The sequence below is a fragment of the Oryctolagus cuniculus genome, chromosome 8, assembly GCF_964237555.1.
Source record: "Oryctolagus cuniculus chromosome 8, mOryCun1.1, whole genome shotgun sequence".
In the NCBI taxonomy this organism is placed as follows: Eukaryota; Metazoa; Chordata; class Mammalia; order Lagomorpha; family Leporidae; genus Oryctolagus; species Oryctolagus cuniculus.
This window is the reverse complement of record NC_091439.1, coordinates 31800335-31822506: the sequence shown is the minus strand read 5'-3', so window position 1 is coordinate 31822506 and position 22172 is coordinate 31800335. Positions and strand designations below refer to the sequence as shown.

The following is a 22172-nucleotide window of genomic DNA, read 5'->3' as shown; positions in this document are numbered from 1 at the left end:
TAGGTTTAAACAGCACATCTGTCACTTATCCTTTCCAGCAGAATATAAGTATGTTCTTGTCGAATTAGATACTTGGTTAGGTAATCTGCTTAGATAAGGTTAAAAAAACGTTTTGAGAACATCAGCAATCAGCATTTTACCATCAAATTAATAGCAGCAGCCAAGTTTCTCAAGTATGCTAATGAATAGGCAATAATATTAGATTTTAACATAATTCTAAGGCTAAACATTGGCTATTAGCCCAAGACATGCCCAGAGCATTACTTGGGTGTGAATGCTGAATGAGGGTGCCACCTTTCCCTCTAACCTTGAATTTAGCCAAGCTGAAGGTGGAGTTGGGGGTTGGGCTGCAGATATATCAAATGAAACAAAATTGAAGCTGCCTGGATTCACAGATTTAAGGAATTTGGTCCAAATTCAGGATATTGGCCCATAACGGAAAAGATTTATTTACTGTTTTTAATGATCTCTATAGAAAAGCGTTCTGTGATTCCTGTCTTCACTTTACTGTAGAAGTCTCTTCAACCTGTTTTAGATTATTTCTGTCTTATAATCTATGTTATTGCTGTCTTTAAAACCATAATGAAAACTACCAGTCTCTATAAATCTTTGCTTATTTTGTACAAGTACTTTCCTTATTCCTCATAATGCAGAGTCATAGTCGTTGCATGATTCAACAAGTTTTTCTTATTGTTAAGGAAGTTACTTAACCCTCTGCGTGCTTTATCAAAATGATCATAAAATCCTTGATAAATACCTCCATGATTTAGTTTTATTTTCTTTTCTCTCTGTATCCCTACAGCTGCCTCTCAAGTTGTAACAGTAGCTAAAGAGAGTGCTCATAAGAGTAACACTAGATAGAAAGCAGCAAGCAAAATCTGCTGAAAAAGTCGAAAAACAATTGTGGGAGGACTGAAGCTCCGAAATAGACATTCTAATGAATTTAACTCAATTTTAGGTAATGGACGTTTCACCCATTTGTTTTCAATTTTGAGAATTTCAGTATACACTGGCACGAATACAGTCAAGTATTTAGACTCACAGAACTGGAAGAAAAATAAATGACTAGCAAGTAAGAGTCCTTTAATAACCATTGCCTTATCAAAATGATTTTAACTCTATCTACATATCACTTTTATCATATAAATTTTAACTTATAGAAAACATAAATTTATCTGGATGACAGCAAATAAAATGTTAAAATAAAACAGGGTTATGGAAAAGGATGATAATTTTTGTTACGGTTTTAAAGCTTAACTAAAATGAAGAAGTTTAGTCTTCTTCATTTATTATTTTATCCACTCTCTAAAATCATATTACAATTTCCTGAAAATATGGAAACAATGTAAAATTAGTTTTACATGTACTTAATAAAGATTTTGTATTTGCTAAAGGAAATAATACCTCCATTAAATTAATGTCTATAATTCTCAATAAATTTCTATTTAAGGACTATCCCATTCAAAATCATCTCTAGTTAAAGTTAACACTTACTAAGAATCTACTATAACTTCAGTTTAAGCCTCACAATGACTAAATCAGATCAATATACCATTATATTTTAACATATGTCTAAAATGTCTGACACACTTTAACAAAGGGGTTAAGTAATTTGTCCAAGTTCAAATTTTTGGAGAAGGAAGGATTTGAGCCCTATTGGGTTTAATTCTCAAATTTATGATCTTTGTAATTTACTGTATCATCTCCTGCCACAGTTGGGTGCCCTCAGAAGTGAATAAGAAAGATGTATAACACACCCTATAGAACCCACATTACATCTACTCTCAATTACTGACCACAGTTCTAAAAGAAATAGAACACTTTTCCTTCTATGATATCTTACCAAAAATATTAATATAAATTTTACTTGCAGTAAGCAAGCATGATGCCATAATCATCTTCTTGTGGTTATTTACAGCTTAAAATTATTTTAAGTTATTTCCATTTTTCCCTGGTACAAATAAATTTAATTGTTCCAAAAATTTCCAATTGAAACAATTTTTCAAAGCATCACTGAAGAAGAAATTAGTGCAAAGAAAGAAAAAAAAGAAATTAGTGTAAATTAATACTTGAATTTCACTTCCAAAAGAATATATTTAACCCTTTAAATCAAATACCAAGTTATAAATACACACAAAATAAATAGTGTGTACATTATGTGAAGTGGGCACACTAGTTGTCTTTCCCTTGCTTTTAATCTCTGATAAACTAGAGAGAGCAGGGATATTACTGGGATCATTTGATCAAGTGATGGTTTTCAGGAATGGAAGAAGCAAAGATGCCTTCCTCTTGGACATGCTTTGTTTTTGTTTTGTTTTTTAATCAATTGCCATGTTCTATCATTAAAATCTAGATTCCAATTGCAGGATCTTTATACGAGAAAGTAATCGTTGCTTACAATCTTCATTATTTTCTATGAAAATACATCCAAGTTTTGGTTTTCTTCCAGACCTGATAAAAACCTCAAAAAAAAAAAAAAACCAGCAAACATATTTATGAATTCCTCCATGACTCAACTCAGTGATGTACTAGACACTTTTAATTAAGATAAAATCAGCATTCCTGTCAACCCAGAATCTGGATGAACCACATCCCTAAATTACTTCACTTTTTGCTCTCCCACCTAAGTGAACCCCACACATGCAGGCAAAAGAAGCATCACAGTGTGGTAAAATGAGCCCGGACAGGAGCATCAGATGACTCAGATCTGAATTCAGTATTAATCTGGAGAGTTACTAAATTGTGAACAATTTAATAGCCTTAACTATAAGGTTAGTTATAGAGATAATACTACCTATGGAGATGGGGAAGATCAAACACCATAACTTATGTAAGAATTCTGGGCTACTTAAATAGTATTAGTCAAGGCGATATTGGGGCACAGCAGGTTAAGTTGCCACTTCCAACCCAGGCATCCGGTATCAGAGTGCTGGTTTGAATCCCAGCTGCTCCACTTCCAGTAAACTTCCTACTAATACACCTGGGAAGCCAACAGAAGACCAGAAGACAGCCCAAGTACTAGGGCCCCTGCATTCACCTGGGAGACCGGGTAGAGTTCCTTGCTTTTGGCCTGGCCCAGATCTGGTTGTTGAAGCCATTTGAAGAGGAAACCAGTAGATGGAAGATTTGTTCTTCTCTCTTTCTCTCTCTAGCCCCCACCATAACTTTATCAAGCATGAAAGAAAGAAGAAAGGAGGGAAAGAAAGAAAGAAGAGAAAGAAAGGACTATTGTCACTTTCACTTATAACAATGTAAAAAAGCATAATAAAGTATTTTGTAATATGGCATTGCCAAGCAGATTTGAATAACATATTATGCAAATCAGGCTTCTTATATAAAAGAGTAATAATAATCAGGCAGTGAAATTGAGAATGATTTTCTTTTTTTTTAAATTGAAGTGTCTGGATTGCTGTTTGTTCTGATTTACTACTGTAACTCCAATGTAATTCTAATTACTGATACAATTCTCAAGCTATGCTTGATATTCTTTTTATAATTTTGTTTCCAATATTATTTTTAAACTCTTCAGAATATAGTGCTGTGACTTCTAATCTCAATCACAACTTCAGTAATTTCACGCTATAAAGATCAAGAGGCTTCCCCTTAAGAAAAAATTTATACTTGCTGGACAAACACCAGTTTGATGCTGACTCTGTATCACCGACATATAAGAAATAAAACCACTGGGGAAGAATGAAAAAGAGCTCTTTGTGGACAACTTCTCTCTTACTCATATAAACTTAATCAGAACTTGCAATTAATTTTTGAAATAGTTTTATATCAAACTCAATGTGTGAAGCTTCATTTACTGCCTTTGGGTCCCACCAGTAAAACCCACACATCTCCCTGATAGCAAAGCAGCTGGCTTTTCAAATGTGAGGTCTTGTAGTTCTTATTTACAATCCCAGTCACATCATTGATTTCAGTAATCTTGCAGATATTAATGCTGTCAAAAGCAGAAACTGGGATTCAATGTTTTTTTTTTTTTCTATAAACCTGTGTAATTAAGATTAAGCCAAATAATGTGACTCAGAGGCTTCTGGGTGATTAGTAGTTTCCTGTGGTTGTAGATGCAACAAAGCAAGGGCACTACCTCCACTGAAAAATTCCATACATGTCCCAAAAAATACCTACCTAAACAAGCCACAAACAGTTAAATAAAAGTTCCAGGTGTAGTGACTGGTCATAACACAGAAACAAGTAGACTTTTGTATTTTTTCAGGCTCAAAACACAAGCATCACATAAAGTTTTCTTCTGTAGAATTTCTTACGTAGTTTAAGATAGCCCATATGTAATATTTTGTCTACTGAAGCCAAACAGAAAAAAAAAAAAAAAAAAGAAAACACACAAACTTTTTACTAATCCAGGTGTGCCCTAACATACTAAGGAATAAAACAACATTCTGACAAAAGATAGGATCAAACAAATATGAAGAGGTTCAGAAACATTTTTTCAAAAATATTTTTCAATAGCCAAAACAATGTAAAAAAGGGTAAGTTGAGGTAATGCATCTTGATTTTCAGAAAAATAGGTAATGAAGAAATAAAGATTGTCATCCTAAATCAGAGCTATTTATTTGCATTCTGAAAGATGGTATGGAACAAGCTTAAATTTCCAAAGAACTATTTACACCAAGAGACAATCTATATGTGAAGGTTCTGACAGGAATGTGTCTTTAGTGTTCATGATGCATCCTCACTCCAATACCCAGGACACACACACACACACACACACACAACCTGTATCAAAAACCAGTGCCTAATTTAAAAAAAATTCCTGAACCTCTTATTGATCAGTGTCTCTTATAGAAAGAAGGAGGATATAGGATCTGAACTCAAACAGCATTATTAGAAAATGATATCGTGAGCATTAGGATGTATAATTCATGTTGCTTTCATTTGCTCAGACCATTGTAAAAATCCATAAATCATTTTCTTGGTCATGTATTGCTTAAGTGCAATTTGTCATTCTGCATTAGAGGGCTGCTTCAGTTCATTCGCTGCTTTTAATTCACTGTTTAGAATTTAACAAAATGCTGGCCCTGGTTGATAACCAAAAAGACACTGAAATGTGAAGCCACACCAATATGAGCCAGGTTAAACAAAATGGAGAAGCACTTCTCTGTTGTGAATATCAAGAGAATGATGCTTAATGGAATTTCTAGTACTCTTGGTCCCAAGATTGGATTGTTCTCTGTTAGGGTCAAAGTATTAGAATAAAGTGCATAGAGAGCTACTGAATACTTACAGTGGCATGTGTTGCAAATCTTTCCAGAATTTCTAGTCAACATTTACTGTTGATCATTAATGAACAAAAACTAACAGTGTCTGTGGCACTGGCTTCAAAGCCTTGCCTTCCCTCCTCTTAAGTTCCACTACGACAAATAAATCTACTTCATGGTTCCCCATAAAGCGTGCAATGCAGTCCGGGTCCATTGCCTTGCTCTCTGTGCTGTGCTTGCTGGGAATTTCAAGTGCCAGCAACCATCTTACTCAATCCTGGTCCAAACTGGCACTGGAAACACTCCTTATTGATTCATTATTTTTTTCTTCTAATTCTCAAAAAAAATTTTTTTCTTTCAAGGCTTTGCTTACACTGCGATAAGATTTAGAAGCAGATTGCTTATGAGCTATGTGAAATCACGGCGAACACTCATTTATCCAAAAAAGGCTGGTTAAAGTTGCTGCCCTGCCTCTTTTTTTCAGCAAGGGGTGAGCAAGAAAAGTACCCCCATTACCTAGCACCGAATTTGCAAGAACACATTTGTGGGAAACTCACTACTACTCTCTCTGCTGCTCTTAAAGGCCAAGCAAGCAAAGGAAAATGCCTCATCACTCTCATGTATAGTCTTAAGAATTTTAATGAAACTTGATTTTGATACGCCACCCCTGATAAAAACTTTGCCCCGTCCCCCCTCGGTCTCCAGAGGTCCTGGGTTGGGTGGGAGGGAACCGTGGACAGGAATAAATAGGCTTGTGTCTCTTGGTTCCCACAAACCGCTCTGCACTCCCAAGAGGTCGTCCACCTCACCACCGAGTATGAAATTATCACCTCCGCTGGCGGCAGTGTGAATTGAAGAAGAAAAAACGAGAGAGAGAAAGAGAAAAAGAATCTGCTTGGTGACCACTAGCGAGACAGTCAACGTATTCCACGTAAGAGTTGTTTTTCAAATGCAAATTAAAAGTGTTCTGTTTTGTGGGCCACCTAGTTGGTTATTTTAATGGCTCCAGTGTAAACAGGCAGGGGCGGCTATTAATGCCAATAGCTACATCTCGGCTCCGAACAACATGGTCTCGCAGCTGCCTTTGGCTTGGAGCTATCTAGACAGAGGCTGGGGGGTGCCAGGCTCAGCTCTCTTTTGCTCGGAACAAGACCCCCCCACACACCCAGTCGTCACCCGGCTGCACCCGGGCCGGCGCCGGAGAGACTCCGAGTCAGAGAGGCGAGACCTCCGGAGGACCCGGGCCCGACGACACAGGCCTTAGTGACCCAAGAAATCCCACGCAAGGCTCCAACAGGCGAGCCCGGCAGAGCCAGGGCTCCAGAGCAAAATTCCCTGGCTTGCCCTATGCCGCTTTCGCCGCTAGGAGACGCCTGTCACCCACGTTTGCGGAGCGAGTTCCCCTTCACATCCGCTATCCAAAAAAAAAAAAAAAAAAAAAAGCAGCTCAAGTGTTACAGTGGATGTAGTGATTATTTACAGGCAAATCTGGCCATCTCCACCTCCGGAAGCTCTCTGGCTTTCGGCAAACGCCTCAAGTCGGCTCCAACTTCACGCACGCTGCGGGCGCACGGAACCTCGCTCCCTCACACCCCTCCTGGATCTGCATTGTCATTCAGCCGCCAGCCTCGCGCGCGCAAACACGCGCGCACACGCAAGTGTTTCCACGCGCACAGAGGAACACGTTAGAAAAATTACCGTCCTTTTCCAAAAGGCTGCATGGTTCTGATGAGTCAGCTCCAAGAGCGCAAAACATGGCCTTTCCATCCCGCAGACCTGAAGAAAAAGACAAGGGGGCTGGAAGGGGAGAGGGGAGAGTGGGCAGTACAGAGGCAATACGGTGTTAATATTCAGATGCGCTACCATCTCCTTTTCATTGATCCACAGGTCGTTTGCTGCCCTGCCGCTCGGTTCTCAGCCGCAGACGTGGCGCTGGAATCATTTTTCACTGCAGCGGTTTTCGCTCGGCTTTGGCCAGCCATCGGGTTACTGCAGCTGGAAAAGGATTAGCCATTTTCGCTGGCATCTTTTCCTTCTACCCGCTCCAAAGCAGGACCCTTCTCCCCGGAAAGAGCCCAGTAGCAGCAGTTGGGGGGAGGGAACGGGGGGACGGGGCAGTAGACACGCACTAGCGGGGCTGGCACCAGCACGCCTCGGGCGACGAGCAAGCCCCTGGACACTTGCCCTTCTGAATTCCCTGCCCGCAGGGGATGGCAGTATACCTACGGGAGAGGAAACCCGCCACTCCTTCCCCCACCCCCTGCAGGTTGTGTTGTTGCCACTCTTGGGGTCATTTCTTCCCAGAGGGCCGCAAGGGACCGTCCTATCTAGTGGCGTAAGAAAGAAACTGGACGCGCGCTGCTGGAGTGGATGAACCACCCCCGCCTTTCAAACAGCTCCTGAATTAATATAAAAATTCACATTCGTGCATCTTTCCGGGCAGAAGTGGCCTTAAGTCCGCTCTCCAGCCTCGAAGAGGTCGCACTGGGCTTTAACTTCCCAAGAGCGAGGTGTGTGGCTGCGTCGCCGAGCCCCTGCGCCGCCTCCGGAGTGGGCACTCACAGCTGGCCGGGAGCGTCCTGTGGAACCTCGGGGCGGCTCCACTGAGGCTTTACCTATAGACAGACCAGAGCACGGAGCCGGAGCGGACTCAGCCGAGTGCCCGTGAATGTGCGGAAACCCGCAGCGGAGCACACTCGAGACGCGCGCGTGTGCAGCCCCCCCCCCCCCCCCCCCGCGCGTCGTTCCACAAACCCCGGCCGCAGTCCTCCTCCGGACTGCTGACTCCAGGCTGGGCAGGAACAGGTGCCCCCGCCTAGCAGGCGAACCGGGGAGGGAATCTCCAATTGTCAAAAAAAAAAAGGGGGGGGGGGTAGGGAGCAGAAAATAGTCGGTGCTCCCGGCCGCTGTGTGGCACTCGGCCAGCAGAGGCGCAGGGATACGGGAAGCTCCTTGCAGCGCCTAGCGGTGTAGCCACCGCATGGGCGCCCTGGTGGCGGGCGTCCGCACGGCGGGCTCGCGGGCGGCAGCGCAGATAAAACTTCGGTCCTTGATCCGTGCACCCACACAGCTCGAATCCAGGTCTCCAAACGAATGCATCCATGCACGCATGTGGAAGAATTTCGTGCATATACTTTTGAGGGAGGAAACGGGCACGTCGAGCGCGCGTGCACGTCCACGGGAACTGCCAGCCACAGCCCCTGGAGCGAATCCCTCCGCTTTTGCAGAAGCAACTCCCGACCACTTCGCCTCGACCCTCATCGCCCCCGCGCTTAGACTGGCACCTGCCACTCACTCCATATTATACCCACGTTTTTAAAATGTCCTGCTAATCTCTGCCAGAAGCCCTTAATTGGGTAACCCCTGCCAATTAGCCTGCTCCTAGGCAACTTTTTCCACTTTTCATGATTTGTTTCCATGACCCGTAGCAAGGAAAATACCTTAAAGGAAAAAAAGAATGCTTTAGCATCATCGGAAATCCCGCTCCTAGGAGAGGATGCCACGGCTGCTGCTGTGTTTTCGCATTTGCTGATGCAAACAGGGGAACCTCTGTATTCCCTCCCCAGTACCTGCAGCTTGGGGACTGGGAACTTTCCGCGGCACAGTCCCCAGCGAGCGCCTCGGGACCTGCCGGGCTGCTCTCGCTCTCACACTCACACTCACCAGGGCAGCCCGGGCCCGGGTTCCGTCCCGCCCCGCCCGGCAGCCGCGTGACGCGGGTGTTTGACGGCGGCCCGGGCCAGTCAGTGGCTGCTTGGTGGGTGGTGCTCCTCGGCGATTGGTTGGCAGAATGAGGGCGCTGCGCAAAAACAGAGAAGCCGAGCGCTCGGAGCTCAGAAACTGCCAGCCGAGATCACAGGCGCGGAGGCTGAAGCGGGAGGAAAGACTGAGGGAGAAAAGAGGTTAGAGGGAAAGCGGCTTGGGAAGGAAACAGAGAAGAAACTGCTCCTTACACTGCCAGAGAGGCAAGAAACGGTGGCCACAGGGACAGAGCGAGAAGAGAGGATGAAAGCCAGAAAATACCCGTAAGAGCCAAAGAGGGGGAAAAAAATGCCAAGAAGAGCATCCATCCGGAGAGATGAAGAGAATGAAAGTTTTATGCTGCAGAGCCGTTCCGTGCCTCCCCGGCACGAGATCCTCTCGCTGTTTGTAAGCCCTCTCGCGTTTGCCAGCCGTTGGCGTTAAGAGGCATGTTCAGCGGTGCCAGCAGCATCTCCTCGTCCTTCTCCTCTTCCTCTTCATCTTCCTCCTCCTCCTGTTTCTCCTCGTCCTGCTCCTCATTCTCCTCCCATCGGCAAGAAGACAAACCGAGGCCAGTCTTCAAATACCGGAATCTCCTCCTTGGGATTTGCCAACGCCGCGTTGCGCCAAGACGGTCGGAATAAAGGACGCTGACTATTGTATTCTCGTTATTTTATTAATTGGTCAGCGAGAAGATCGCAGATGAGGAGAGGGTCGCCTCTCACCCTTCCTGCGCTAAGATCTGAAAAATGAGGCTGGGCCGGGGGCTGCTCTAAAATGAGGCAAAAGGAATAAGATTTTTAAAGACAGAAAGCCCCAGGAGCCCCTCTACCGTAGCGCACTTTTATTTGCATTATTCTTATTATTATTTTTTCTTTCCGATTTTTTCTTTCCGTGGTGGTGGGGGAGGTGACTGGGTGGCTGACTGGCTACGGGAAGCTGCTTCCTTTCCCTTTGGAGATGATTGTGCTATTATTCTTTGCTTTGCTCTGGATGGTGGAAGGAGTCTTTTCCCAGCTTCACTACACGGTGCAGGAGGAGCAGGAACATGGCACTTTCGTGGGGAATATCGCCGAAGATCTGGGCTTGGACATTACAAAACTTTCGGCTCGCAGGTTTCAGACGGTGCCCAACTCACGGACCCCTTACTTGGACCTGAACCTGGAGACCGGGGTGCTCTACGTGAACGAGAAGATCGACCGCGAGCAGATCTGCAAGCAGAGCCCCTCCTGCGTCCTGCACCTGGAGGTCTTCCTGGAGAACCCCCTGGAGCTGTTCCGGGGTGGAGATTGAGGTGCTCGATATCAATGACAACCCTCCCTCTTTCCCCGAGCCGGACCTGACTGTGGAAATCTCGGAGAGCGCCACGCCGGGCACCCGCTTTCCCTTGGAGAGCGCCTTCGACCCAGACGTAGGCACCAACTCCTTGCGCGACTACGAGATCACCCCCAACAGCTACTTCTCCCTGGACGTGCAGACCCAAGGGGATGGCAACCGATTCGCCGAGTTGGTGCTGGAGAAGCCTCTGGACCGAGAGCAGCAAGCGGTGCACCGCTACGTGCTGACCGCGGTGGACGGGGGAGGAGGGGGAGCAGGAGGAGGAGGAGGAGGAGAAGCAGGAGGGGGAGGCGGCGGTGGCGGGGGAGCGGGCCTGCCCCCCCAGCAACAGCGCACCGGAACGGCCCTGCTCACTATCCGAGTGCTGGACTCCAACGACAATGTGCCCGCTTTCGACCAACCAGTCTACACTGTGTCCCTCCCAGAGAACTCGCCCCCGGGCACGCTCGTGATCCAGCTGAACGCCACGGACCCGGACGAGGGCCAGAACGGAGAGGTCGTGTACTCTTTCAGCAGCCACATTTCGCCCCGGGCTCGAGAGCTCTTCGGACTCTCGCCGCGCACCGGCCGACTGGAGGTGAGCGGCGAGCTGGACTTTGAAGAGAGCCCGGTGTACCAGGTGTACGTGCAAGCCAAGGACCTGGGCCCCAACGCCGTGCCCGCGCACTGCAAGGTGCTGGTGCGAGTGCTGGATGCTAACGACAATGCGCCGGAGATCAGCTTCAGCACCGTGAAGGAGGCGGTGAGCGAGGGCGCGGCGCCCGGCACCGTGGTGGCCCTGTTCAGCGTGACCGACCGGGACTCGGAAGAGAACGGGCAGGTGCAGTGCGAGCTGCTGGGGGACGTGCCGTTCCGCCTCAAGTCTTCCTTCAAGAATTACTACACCATCGTGACCGAGGCCCCCCTGGACCGAGAGGCGGGGGACTCCTACACCCTGACCGTGGTGGCCCGGGACCGGGGCGAGCCGTCCCCTCTCCAGCAGCAAGTCCATCCAGGTGCAGGTGTCGGATGTCAACGACAACGCGCCGCGCTTCAGCCAGCCGGTCTACGACGTGTATGTGACCGAGAACAACGTGCCGGGGGCCTACATCTACGCGGTGAGCGCCACAGACCGCGACGAGGGCGCCAACGCCCAGCTGGCGTACTCGATCCTCGAGTGCCAGATTCAAGGCATGAGCGTCTTCACCTACGTGTCCATCAACTCTGAGAACGGCTACCTGTACGCCCTGCGCTCCTTCGACTACGAGCAGCTGAAGGACTTCAGCTTTCAGGTGGAAGCCCGAGACGCCGGCAGCCCCCAGGCGCTGGCGGGCAACGCCACGGTCAACATCCTCATCGTGGATCAGAACGACAACGCCCCTGCCATCGTGGCGCCCCTACCGGGGCGCAACGGGACTCCGGCGCGCGAGGTCCTGCCCCGCTCGGCGGAGCCAGGCTACCTGCTTACCCGCGTGGCTGCCGTGGACGCAGACGACGGCGAGAACGCCGGCTCACCTATAGCATCGTGCGGGGCAACGAAATGAACCTCTTCCGCATGGACTGGCGCACCGGGGAGCTCCGCACAGCGCGCAGGGTTCCGGCCAAGCGCGACCCCCAGCGGCCTTACGAGCTGGTGATCGAAGTGCGCGACCACGGACAGCCGCCCCTGTCCTCCACCGCCACCCTGGTGGTTCAGCTGGTGGACGGCGCCGTGGAACCCCAGGGCGGGGCCGGGGCCGGAGGCGGAGGGTCCGGGGAGCACCAGCGCCCCAGCCGCTCCGGCGGCGGGGAGACCTCGCTGGACCTCACGCTCATCCTCATCATCGCCCTGGGGTCGGTGTCCTTCATCTTCCTGCTGGCCATGATCGTGCTGGCTGTGCGCTGCCAAAAGGAGAAGAAACTCAACATCTACACGTGTCTGGCCAGCGACTGCTGCCTCTGCTGCTGCTGCTGTGGCGGCGGCGGGGGTTCGACCTGCTGCGGCCGCCAAGCGCGGGCGCGCAAGAAGAAACTCAGCAAGTCGGACATCATGCTGGTGCAAAGCTCCAACGTCCCTAGCAACCCAGCCCAGGTGCCCGTGGAGGAGTCCGGGGGCTTCGGCTCTCACCACCACAACCAGAACTACTGCTACCAGGTCTGCCTGACCCCGGAGTCCGCTAAGACCGACCTGATGTTCCTTAAGCCCTGCAGCCCCTCGCGGAGTACGGACGCTGAGCACAACCCCTGCGGGGCCATCGTCACCGGCTACACCGACCAGCAGCCGGACATCATCTCCAACGGAAGCATTTTGTCCAACGAGGTAAGGCTGAAGCGAAAGGACCACCATCTCTCATCTCCTCCATCCGAAAGCCTCCTCTAGCTCGGCCCTTGAATCTCTTGGTGCACTGTGTATTCATTTCTAGGCTGTTAGCTAATTTGTATCACTGCGGGGCGGGGATGGAGGGGGTCACCCTCACGCACCCCTTCCTGTGTAATCTAACTTTCGTGGTGTTCCTGATTTCTCTGCGCCCCATCCCTCCACATTTATTCTCATTCCCTCCCCTTTGGAGCTTTGCCACTTGGAGGCTCTCTCTTTTCTCCTTCCACCTTTTCCTTGGATTTCCCTAATGCCCCACCCCACCCCTCCCCACCCTCCCTTCAGTCCTTACCCCTTTGAGAAACCTGGGGTTGAAAGGAAAATTGCGCGGTCGGAGGGGAAGGGAAATGTGGGGGGAGGGACTTTCTAGCTTTGGCAAAGATTTTTTTTTCCTCTTCTGCGTCTGTCCCAGACGTTAATAAAGTTGATTCCATTTGGTTTTGTTTATCGATGCTTTCAGTCGCCTGTACAAGCAAGCTCTAGATTGTTGAACTTTACACAGTTGTCGAAACTCGAATGCATGTTTTAGCGAATAAGTTATCAGATCCTTGTCATCTGAACTCGGTTGCAAAAAAAAAAAGCCTTCAGTTCTGCTCTGGACAGCATTTACAGAAGCTCTTGAAGCCGAACGCCCACACGGTGTGAATTTGAATGAAGTTGTCTTGGCACAGACCCCTGTGAGAGTAAACTAAGGAAAGGCTGAAACAATTGTTGTCTTAAACATACCTTTTAGCTACGAAATCACCTTATTGCCACTGTTTTTGATAAATCACCGCTGTTGGCTTTCTTCATCCAATAATTTGGCTTGTCAATTCCAATTTCACTTTTAAAAGGTGGAGAAGTAGCAAAACTTGAGGGTGGGGGTTGGGCTGGGGAGGATAGAATGGGTTTATGTAAAAGAAAGGTTGGACCCGAAAGGGTGTGGGTGGTGGAGGCCGGGAGGAAGAACAGAGGGCCTGTGGAGGGGAGAAGGATTATGAAAGCCTTTCTTGGCAGGTTATCATTTTATTTATTTGAGTCTTAGATATTATTAATTGACTTTCATGAATATTTGTACAGCTCATTTGTATCTCAAGCACATTTTGAAAATAAACAACAAAATAATTCCATAAAATATCCAAACTTTTTGCTTATTGAGCGTGCTGTTTTTCTTGTGTCAACCAGTGTGCACCCAAACACTTTTTTAGGCCACTGAAGGGAAAAAAAAAAAAAAAAAAAACTACAGAGTATAACCAGGCTAACTCCCTCAGAGACAATAGTTTATGAAAGCTAGCTTTCAGATCATTTGCATTCTCCTAAAATAACACACTTAAAGTTGGCTGGTCTTTCTTTTCTTTTTCTTTCGTAACCTTTATAACTGACTGAAATAAATATGGATCCAAATGTTTCTGAATATCATCCCTGCCCTTACCCAGCAACCACTGGACTGATGTCTTAGGCAGACTTGGAAGTTCATAAAAATGTACACAATTACTTAGGCTAGACGTAGTACCTTACCACAAAAGTAGACTAGAAGTTAAGCCCTTAGCATTCAAATACTTTTGATTGATTTATTTTTTTTCTAGACTAAACACCAGCGAGCAGAGCTCAGCTATCTAGTTGACAGACCTCGACGAGTTAACAGGTATGCACTCTTCTATTCCCTAACTTGATGTATGGACAGTTTTCCTAGTAGAAGTAGGAAGATGGTGTATTATTTGTTTTTAAAACATAAAACATATGGAAGTATTAGTCTTTAGGGCAGAACATAGATACTTAATATATTGCGCTACTTAGACAATACATTTTAAAGAGTGTGCTTCATTTACACACAACATAAGGAACATATTTGAATAATTTGTCAATTTACACCCCTACCTGGCTTCCAGATGTGTACTTATGTCTGTTTTATGAAAATGACATAAACATATACTTTGCTCCTACCATAGAATAATGCCTAAACTTAATATTCCTGGAGTGCTTAAACTGACTCTGAATGTTCAATTTTTAAAGAGTGAGGCTCAGATGAAGAAAACTAGCTCTATGCAGAAAATAATGCCAGCCGGGAGGTCTTGAAAGTCTGCAGCACCATCTGTGTCCATGTGGTGGCAGAAGAATGTTTTCTGTGTTGCTTTACCTTTTTAATTCTAATATTCCAATTTTTGTACTTCTAGTTCTGCATTCCAGGAAGCCGACATAGTAAGCTCTAAGGACAGTGGCCATGGAGACAGTGAGCAGGGAGATAGTGACCATGATGCCACCAACCGCGGCCAGTCAGCTGGTAAGTGTGATCCAAGGGCAAGCTGAGTGCTGACTCTTATCTTTGTATATTTTATTTATTTTTTAATCTAGAAAGGAAAGTGTCCTAGATAATTTTCTGTCAGTTCAATGCTAGTAACTCTACAGAAAGACAGTGCATCCTGTGTTGATAATTTTACACTCAAATAAGATTGTGAAAATATAAAATGCCTTTGGAGAATTCAAGTTACAAATTCACTGTGGAATATGTTGGAATATGAAATACATCTTCCTTATGTAATATGCTTTGATGAGATTTTATTGCATATAAAAAGCTATAAATCTCTCAACTGGGCTAGTCCCCGGTTTTCTTTCATTCCTATATTATTAGATTTATTTATGGATAAAGTAACTGAAGATGAATGAAATTGACCTATGCAAGGTCACAAGAGGATAAATGGATGTTTGGGCAGCTAGAATCCAACTTTCTCAATTTGTAGGGCAATGCATTTTGTCTACCTCCAAGTACTGAATGAGAGAAAGAATGCAGATTAAACAGTTACCAATGGGTAAAAAGCAGTTTTCCAGTCTAGGGTCCTAGGGTTTCATGACATTAGTAAACATGTACTTTCTGAGACATCCTAGATTTCCTCATATTTCCAACAGGGTTCATGATCTCCCAAACATGGACTTCTGGGTATATTTGTATGTGGACTTCATGGTTGTCACTTGATGGAGGTTGCAACCTGACATACACATATATATATATATATATATATGTATGTATGTATGTATATTTTACTTTTCTCCATATAAACTTAACTTTTACATTTTATAAGATCTTGATAATCCTAATGATGGATACTCAAAGTAAATCCTTGCAAGAAATAAAATATGTACATCGTTTCCTAAATATCTGGTTTTTGTTTCATTTGGATTTCACCCATGAAGGGTGCATGTTGAATGTTTTACTTTTCTATCCCATTCTCTGGAAATAGAAAGGTTAGTCAACTTTTGTGACTGTAAAAACATCCATCGTGAGTCTTTTGCTGGGTTCAATTCTGCTCACTTGCTATTGACCATTCTTTAGGTTAATAACATAACCATGGAATGCTGGGGTTCTGATTCTCAAGGTAAAACTCATGCTTGTGAGCACCATTCCTTAGCACACTTGGTAGACCTCTGGGCAGTGCTGAGGCAGTGTGTCGAAGGGCAGTGTACACTCCATGGTGGCCTGCCAGCCGTGGTTGCTACAAGCCTCTCACTTGGCTAATGTGTGCTGTGTCTGTGGCTGCCTTAGCCTTGGGAAACCCAGGCAGGAGGAAGGGAAAAAAGGCTGCTCAAGGGTCTCTTTATATTGCTGCAAGTCATTAATATGCAGACCTAATGAGACTTGAGAACTGCCAAGAATCCCCGGAGGTCCCTGCCCCTTGCGGGCCTTCACGCTAAGTGAACAGAGCATCTATTTAGTGTCTGGGAACCTGACAACAAACCAGACCTTGCCAGGAGTTTATATGTGAGTACAAAGTCCCTTTCATTTTTGCCCTATATATGGCATATGATTTATTGTTATCTCTTAAAAACTGTACATTTAGAATTACTCATTCCCATTTTTCCTTCAAAAATTCCGATTTAACCATAAGCCTTTTAAATGTTTCAAAACAAAATATTGAATACTGAAAGTCTCTCCTGCATGCATGTTTCTTTGAATGCATTTTATTCCTTTCTGACCCACCCCCTTTGTTTTTTTCTGTAGCCTTCTAATCTCACTGAACATTTCAATTAGCTTAGTCCCCCTGAGATGTAATGATCCATAAAAACCTAAGGAAAGAAAGAGAAATGAGTAAACATCTGCAAAAGAGCTAAATTTAGAAGATAGATGGGAATATTTTCCTATCCATGTGTCTTCCCAGTAGCTATTTTATTTCAACAAACACTCAGGGTTGCCATTTTCATAATGTTTCTTTCAAATTATTTGAGATGTCAGCACATGTAAAAGGAATATTAAAATACAAAAACGTGTTCTGGAGAACATTTTTTAAAAGCAAGGCAGTTTGTATTTTTCTTTATCAAAAATGCTAAAGATTTTTTTCAGTGTTTAAGTTCTTAACTATGTGAATGGATTCCAGAGTTACCAATCCATTTATTTGTCACACCAGTAGCTAACAGAGAAGCCACAACATACTGGGCACAATAACAGCTGTTTGAGGATTGTATTAAAGCACTTGTACTAAGAAGTAATTGCACCTGTGTGTATTGAACTGCAATCAGATTTAATATGTCTAATTTTATTGTAAAAAGACTTTTTGAAGTGTTTTCTTTTTAAGTATAAAACATTAAATGCAGAGAATTAAAATGCATTTACTTAAGGGCTTTTCTCAGTGCAAACTGATGTGGTGTATTATAAACCTCATACCAAGTAGCAGGAATACTCCAAAAAGTTATGCCCATTTCAGATAATTCTGTTACATCTCTTTGCAAAGCCAGGTATTAGTGATCTGATTTTGCGAAAGTAAACAATACTTGTAGCATATATATTAGTATTTCCAGTTTTAGCATATATTTTTAAAAATCATACTAATAAGTAAATCCCACTAAAGTTTTAAAGAGAAAAAAGTATTAAATGATCACCAAGAAGCATCATTGGAGAGAATAAAATCTGAATTATTTCTTTGTAAGAAGTTCCATACTACGTTACACACTCTCTGCACTTTCTGTAGCTTAGTGCTTCACTCTGTTTAAACTTTTAAACTCTTTCTTTATTCTCACTTTCTGTTTTATTTGTGGAGATATGGCTTCTATTTATTCTTTTATGAATAGTTTTCTTTTTATTCTTTCTTTTCCCCCCTTCTTGCTTCCCTCCTTTCTAAGCCTTTTGCAGTCACCAATCTTGTTCATAGAAGGGCTTTAAACACGAAGGCAGCTGCACAGAGAAGCACATAAGCTTTTTCAGTTTCCACTGCACCTGGCTCCGTGTGTGAAGTTCTTCGACTTGACCACTGCTCTGTGGCACTCTCTTTCTGTGGCCTTGTCAAGGTGCTTTCCATTTTTTCCTCAGTATACTATTGATATATTGGTTAGATATGGCAGGCTTCCAGGGAGATGTGGTGAATGTACGCATAAACCATCCACAAGAAAAACTGCTTAACCCTAGCTTCAACAGCAACAAAAGTAGACTTTAAAGAAAATATTTCCAATTTTATTTATTATGTCATTAGAATAAAATACAAAATATCTTTTCCATTTTAAGATAAGGATACATTCATTTTCAGTTGTATCTTTTTAAGCATTTTGAATATTATTGGAGATATATCTAATGCGGTCTGTTGATTGTGACACTTTTCCCATTATTAAAAATCCCTATGCTATAATACTACAATTAATTTTGAGTTTCTTTTTAATAACTTGTTCCAATAAGTGATTGATTTTCTTCCTATACTTTACCTGAAAATTGTCAAAATCTGCCTTGTAAACATTTCTCTTACTTATAAGAGAATTTATCTTAAATAGGTTTAGTTTTTAATTATTATTAGAATCATATATCATAAATGGTCAAAATTTGGCAGTACATTTAGAAACTAAAGTGATTTGAATTGTCAGTATTTTCAAATGAGTAGATAGTGTCGTGAAATGCATTTAGTCATTGCATTGCTATGGTATCAGCGAGGATTCTTGGTTAAAATAAAACACAAACATCTGTTTCCCAACTCCAACAATACTTTGCATATTGACAAATTAGTGTTTTGCTTTATCAATAAAGTAAATGAATACCAATGTTTACAAAAGCTTATTCAATTTTCTGGTAAATGTTTGAGCTACAACTTGATAATATAGAGAGATTTATACTTGCAAAAATTCTTTTAGACAAAATGTTCAGGAAAATTGGAGAGAATTAGGAACATTTTGAAAGATGAAAGATAGGGAGAACATCTTGCAATACATTTTTTGGGGTGAATTATTTTGAGAAGCATCTGCTCCCAAACCATATTTTCATAAAAACTATGGTCAGTTTTGTGATTACTCTCCTAGTAGTTAAAGGAACATGGGAAATTTCCTCAAAAAGTGTTGATTTTCTTTAAAATTAATTTATAGTATTTGGGGAAAAATAAGCCTTTTACAAAGCACATTACCTAGAAATAAATGTTCATGTCATTTCTTATTATTACATTCACCAGAAAATTGAAATCAGTTCTAATACTTTTGAAATCACATTGTGTTCTCACAGGAAATATCCATTATCTCTTTACTATAACGGCAAGTTACTTGCCAGTTGAAAAATATGTATTTTAAAATTTGTCTAAATATATCTTTGCATAACAGGCAGTCTACCACGTCAGCTGTCATGCCTTGCAGAACAGACTATTTCTCAGAAGAGGAAATATTAAACAACTAGAAAGAGAGGTTGCAAGTAAAAAATATGCATTAAAACATTTCTTAGACATCAGTAGCATTTCAAAAACAATGTATGGCCTGTATTTTTCTGTTGTACAAATCCCATAGGCTCTATAGCAAGGGCACTTGAGTGAGAAAAAGAAAATCCAACTTATTAACTCTCAAGCCTTCAGTTTGAGACATTAAAAACTTGTGTGAGCAGTTTGAAGTCATGTATTTTAATGTGTCACAGGTACTATAATATTGACATCCCTGTACATAATATAGTCACCACAATAAAAGTAAAATATACCTCTGCTTGTTGGGTAGTGATAGTAGCATATTTAGTGGGACCTAGGATAAATGAGAAGAGATAATATTAATCAAACAAGGCTACCTAAGGTGAGGATCAGTAATGGGATAAATTTCTTTGACTATCTAACTGTACATAAACATCTAAAGGACAAATGAAAAAAAATTCAATTTCAATTAATTTTTCAGGTACCTAAACTTTGTTGATTATTTTTTTAGTTTCCATTTCTATGTCATATTTTTCCTCATCAGAGACAGATCTGCTTGTTTTATCCATAAAGCTAGTGAAGCATTCCTGACAATTAGAGCTACTTCACCCTTCATTCCGGTTATGTTCAGCTGTATATTGTTACTCAGTGAATTCTACCTTAAAATTGTTAACTCATAATTTAATGAAGAACATCATTTACAAGGCTTTTTCCTTTTGTCAAGTTATTATTATTATTTTGGTAAAAAACATTTTTATACTCCTCACTTTTTTGTTATACACAAGCTGTATGTTTTTATAACGATTCTTAATTCATGCAAATTTCATTTTATTATCCATGGAAGTTTTAATTGAATAATTAAAAGAAGCTGGAGAGCCATACACTTGAAAGAGAAAATGGGCACATTGAGTATAAATTACCCACAATCACAGCCAAATGCATCTACTAATATTATCAGTTTCTTAATTTTAACATGTTGACATGCTTGATCAAAATTTTCAGTCTGACATCATAGTTAGGAGTACAAAGTTATTTTGGCATAGATGCAGAGAAAGATATGAAAAATTACGTGGTCCTATTTAGTATATTTAAACTAACATTTATCTGTCCTCTGAAGAAAAATTGTACTAGTTAGAAAATTTGTATCAGTACCTATTTTTATCAAGATCTAGTAAAAGCAATTCTATTTTAATATTTTAACAAAATTCCACTAACTCTTCACATTTAATGCTAATATAAATTTAGTTGATAAATAAATAATTGATCATAATTTTACCAATGAAGACAGATTCTTGCATCAAAAAAGCCTTTTTCTATCCATCATGCTATTAAATAGGTAGACTGTATAGTACAGTGTGTTAAAATGCAAATCTCCTCTCTGTTCCATTGCCTGTACCCATGCACTACATAAATGTGTATCAGGGCAATTGTTATTTACTTTGTCTTTTTGTCTCTACATAGCTTCTTGCAGGAATGGAATATTGAGACAGCTTCTCTGATGTCTGGTGAAACACCTGCACCTTTTCTATGCTGTTCTTAATCTAATCCCTTAGTCCCAGCTTCAGCTCACATTTCCATTCCTCAACATTTCACTGTTCAGTAATTCATTTTCAGGCTTATGCATGAAAATAATCACTGGTATGTTATCATCAAAGTCAAACTTAGCAGTATACAGAGTTGAATTTAGAATAAAAAGTCATTATATAGTGAGATTAATACATGATATGAAATGGTATTATTCCTTTTAAAATAGTTTGTGTAACTGCTTTACTAGATACCTGTGGATTATCTAGAAAATTTGTAACTTAAAAAAATCTTTTTGACTATTTTATATGTACGTATATTAACAGGGATGCACAGACACACATAAATCAACATATAGAAATACCATTAAGAATTTAAAAACTAGAACTTACTCCCAAATCACTCATCATATTTGTAGAGGTAACAACCAAGTGGGTTCACTAAATACATGTTTCTCTGTTGCGTTAAGAAAAATAAAAACACTGGATGTGGATCCTAGGGGTTGAGATGCCCACATTCCACATCAGAGCACCTGAGTCTGATTCCTAGCACAAGCTCCTGACCCGTTTCCTGCTAATGCTGATGCTGGGAGGCAGAGGTGAGGGTTCTGTAACTGAGTTCCTGCCACCCATGTAAAAGACCTCAGTTGCAATCTGGGATCCCTGCTTCAGGCTGCCTGAGAACCTGTTGTTGTGGGCATTTGGGGAGTGAACCAGCAGATGGGAGTGCACACTCACTCTGTCTGTCTGTGTGTGCGTGTCTCCCACTGTTTCTCTGCTTCTCAAGTAAATAAATAATTTTTTTTAAAAGCCCTAGTTTTTCTGACTAGGCACGCTTTCAAGAGTTTTCTTCTGTGCAGACTAATCATACTTGTTTCATATTGATCCTGTCTTAAAACATATTCAATAAATATGCTATGCTTAGAAAAACATTAAAATGTTATTTTTGTTCATGTGCTTGTTTTCTGCGTAGTGCTATAAATAAAAGCGGAGATCAAATAGTATTCTGTAATACTAAAAAATTCTTATACTTTGCTTAAGAATTGAATGAACTTTCTTGATTACAATCAAAGGATCTAAGGATGACAATAAAATTTGAAGTCCTTTGAAGCCTTTGTATTATAGAATTGGCAAGCAATGAGTTCTGTGTTGATCGGGACAATTGTTTTCCAATATAGAACAAGTAATAAAGTATTTGTCAATAGTATCTGCAGTTGATTCACACTGCTTTTGATTGTCTTGGCTTCAGTAATTACAGTAATTTGTTCTGGGTTTGTCTAAGTTGGGAAATGATAAGCAGTGTATCGTAATATGGAATACCAGAGTGTCAATGAGAATTAGCTTTAGGAAGTTGTTTCATAGGAATCTAAGAAAGCATGCTCTTGGTTGCACATGAAATTTTGTT

The 22172-nt window shown here is 42.5% G+C and overlaps 1 protein-coding gene and 1 long non-coding RNA gene across 3 annotated transcripts in view; one reads left to right on the top strand and one right to left on the bottom strand.

The window, feature by feature from the left end:
- LOC127483321 (uncharacterized) overlaps positions 1 to 7912 on the bottom strand; it is a 68487-nt gene extending 60575 nt beyond the window's left edge. Inside the window, exons 1-2 of one of the 2 annotated variants that reach the window (XR_007909518.2) lie at positions 7644 to 7912; positions 6921 to 7217 (exon numbers count right to left, since the gene is read on the bottom strand). This is a non-coding gene — a long non-coding RNA (uncharacterized lncRNA). Of the gene's footprint in view, positions 1 to 6920 lie in introns of both variants that reach the window. The other variant, XR_007909517.2, reaches the window with a different exon arrangement.
- A 1126-nt stretch (positions 7913 to 9038) lies between these two features.
- PCDH10 (protocadherin 10) overlaps positions 9039 to 22172 on the top strand; it is a 47557-nt gene continuing 34423 nt past the window's right edge. Inside the window, 6 exon segments of the mRNA XM_008267965.4 lie at positions 9039 to 10244; positions 10246 to 11271; positions 11273 to 11783; positions 11786 to 12579; positions 14202 to 14260; positions 14790 to 14896. Coding sequence (XP_008266187.2) covers positions 9924 to 10244; positions 10246 to 11271; positions 11273 to 11783; positions 11786 to 12579; positions 14202 to 14260; positions 14790 to 14896 — 2818 coding nt within the window. The 5' untranslated portion in view covers positions 9039 to 9923.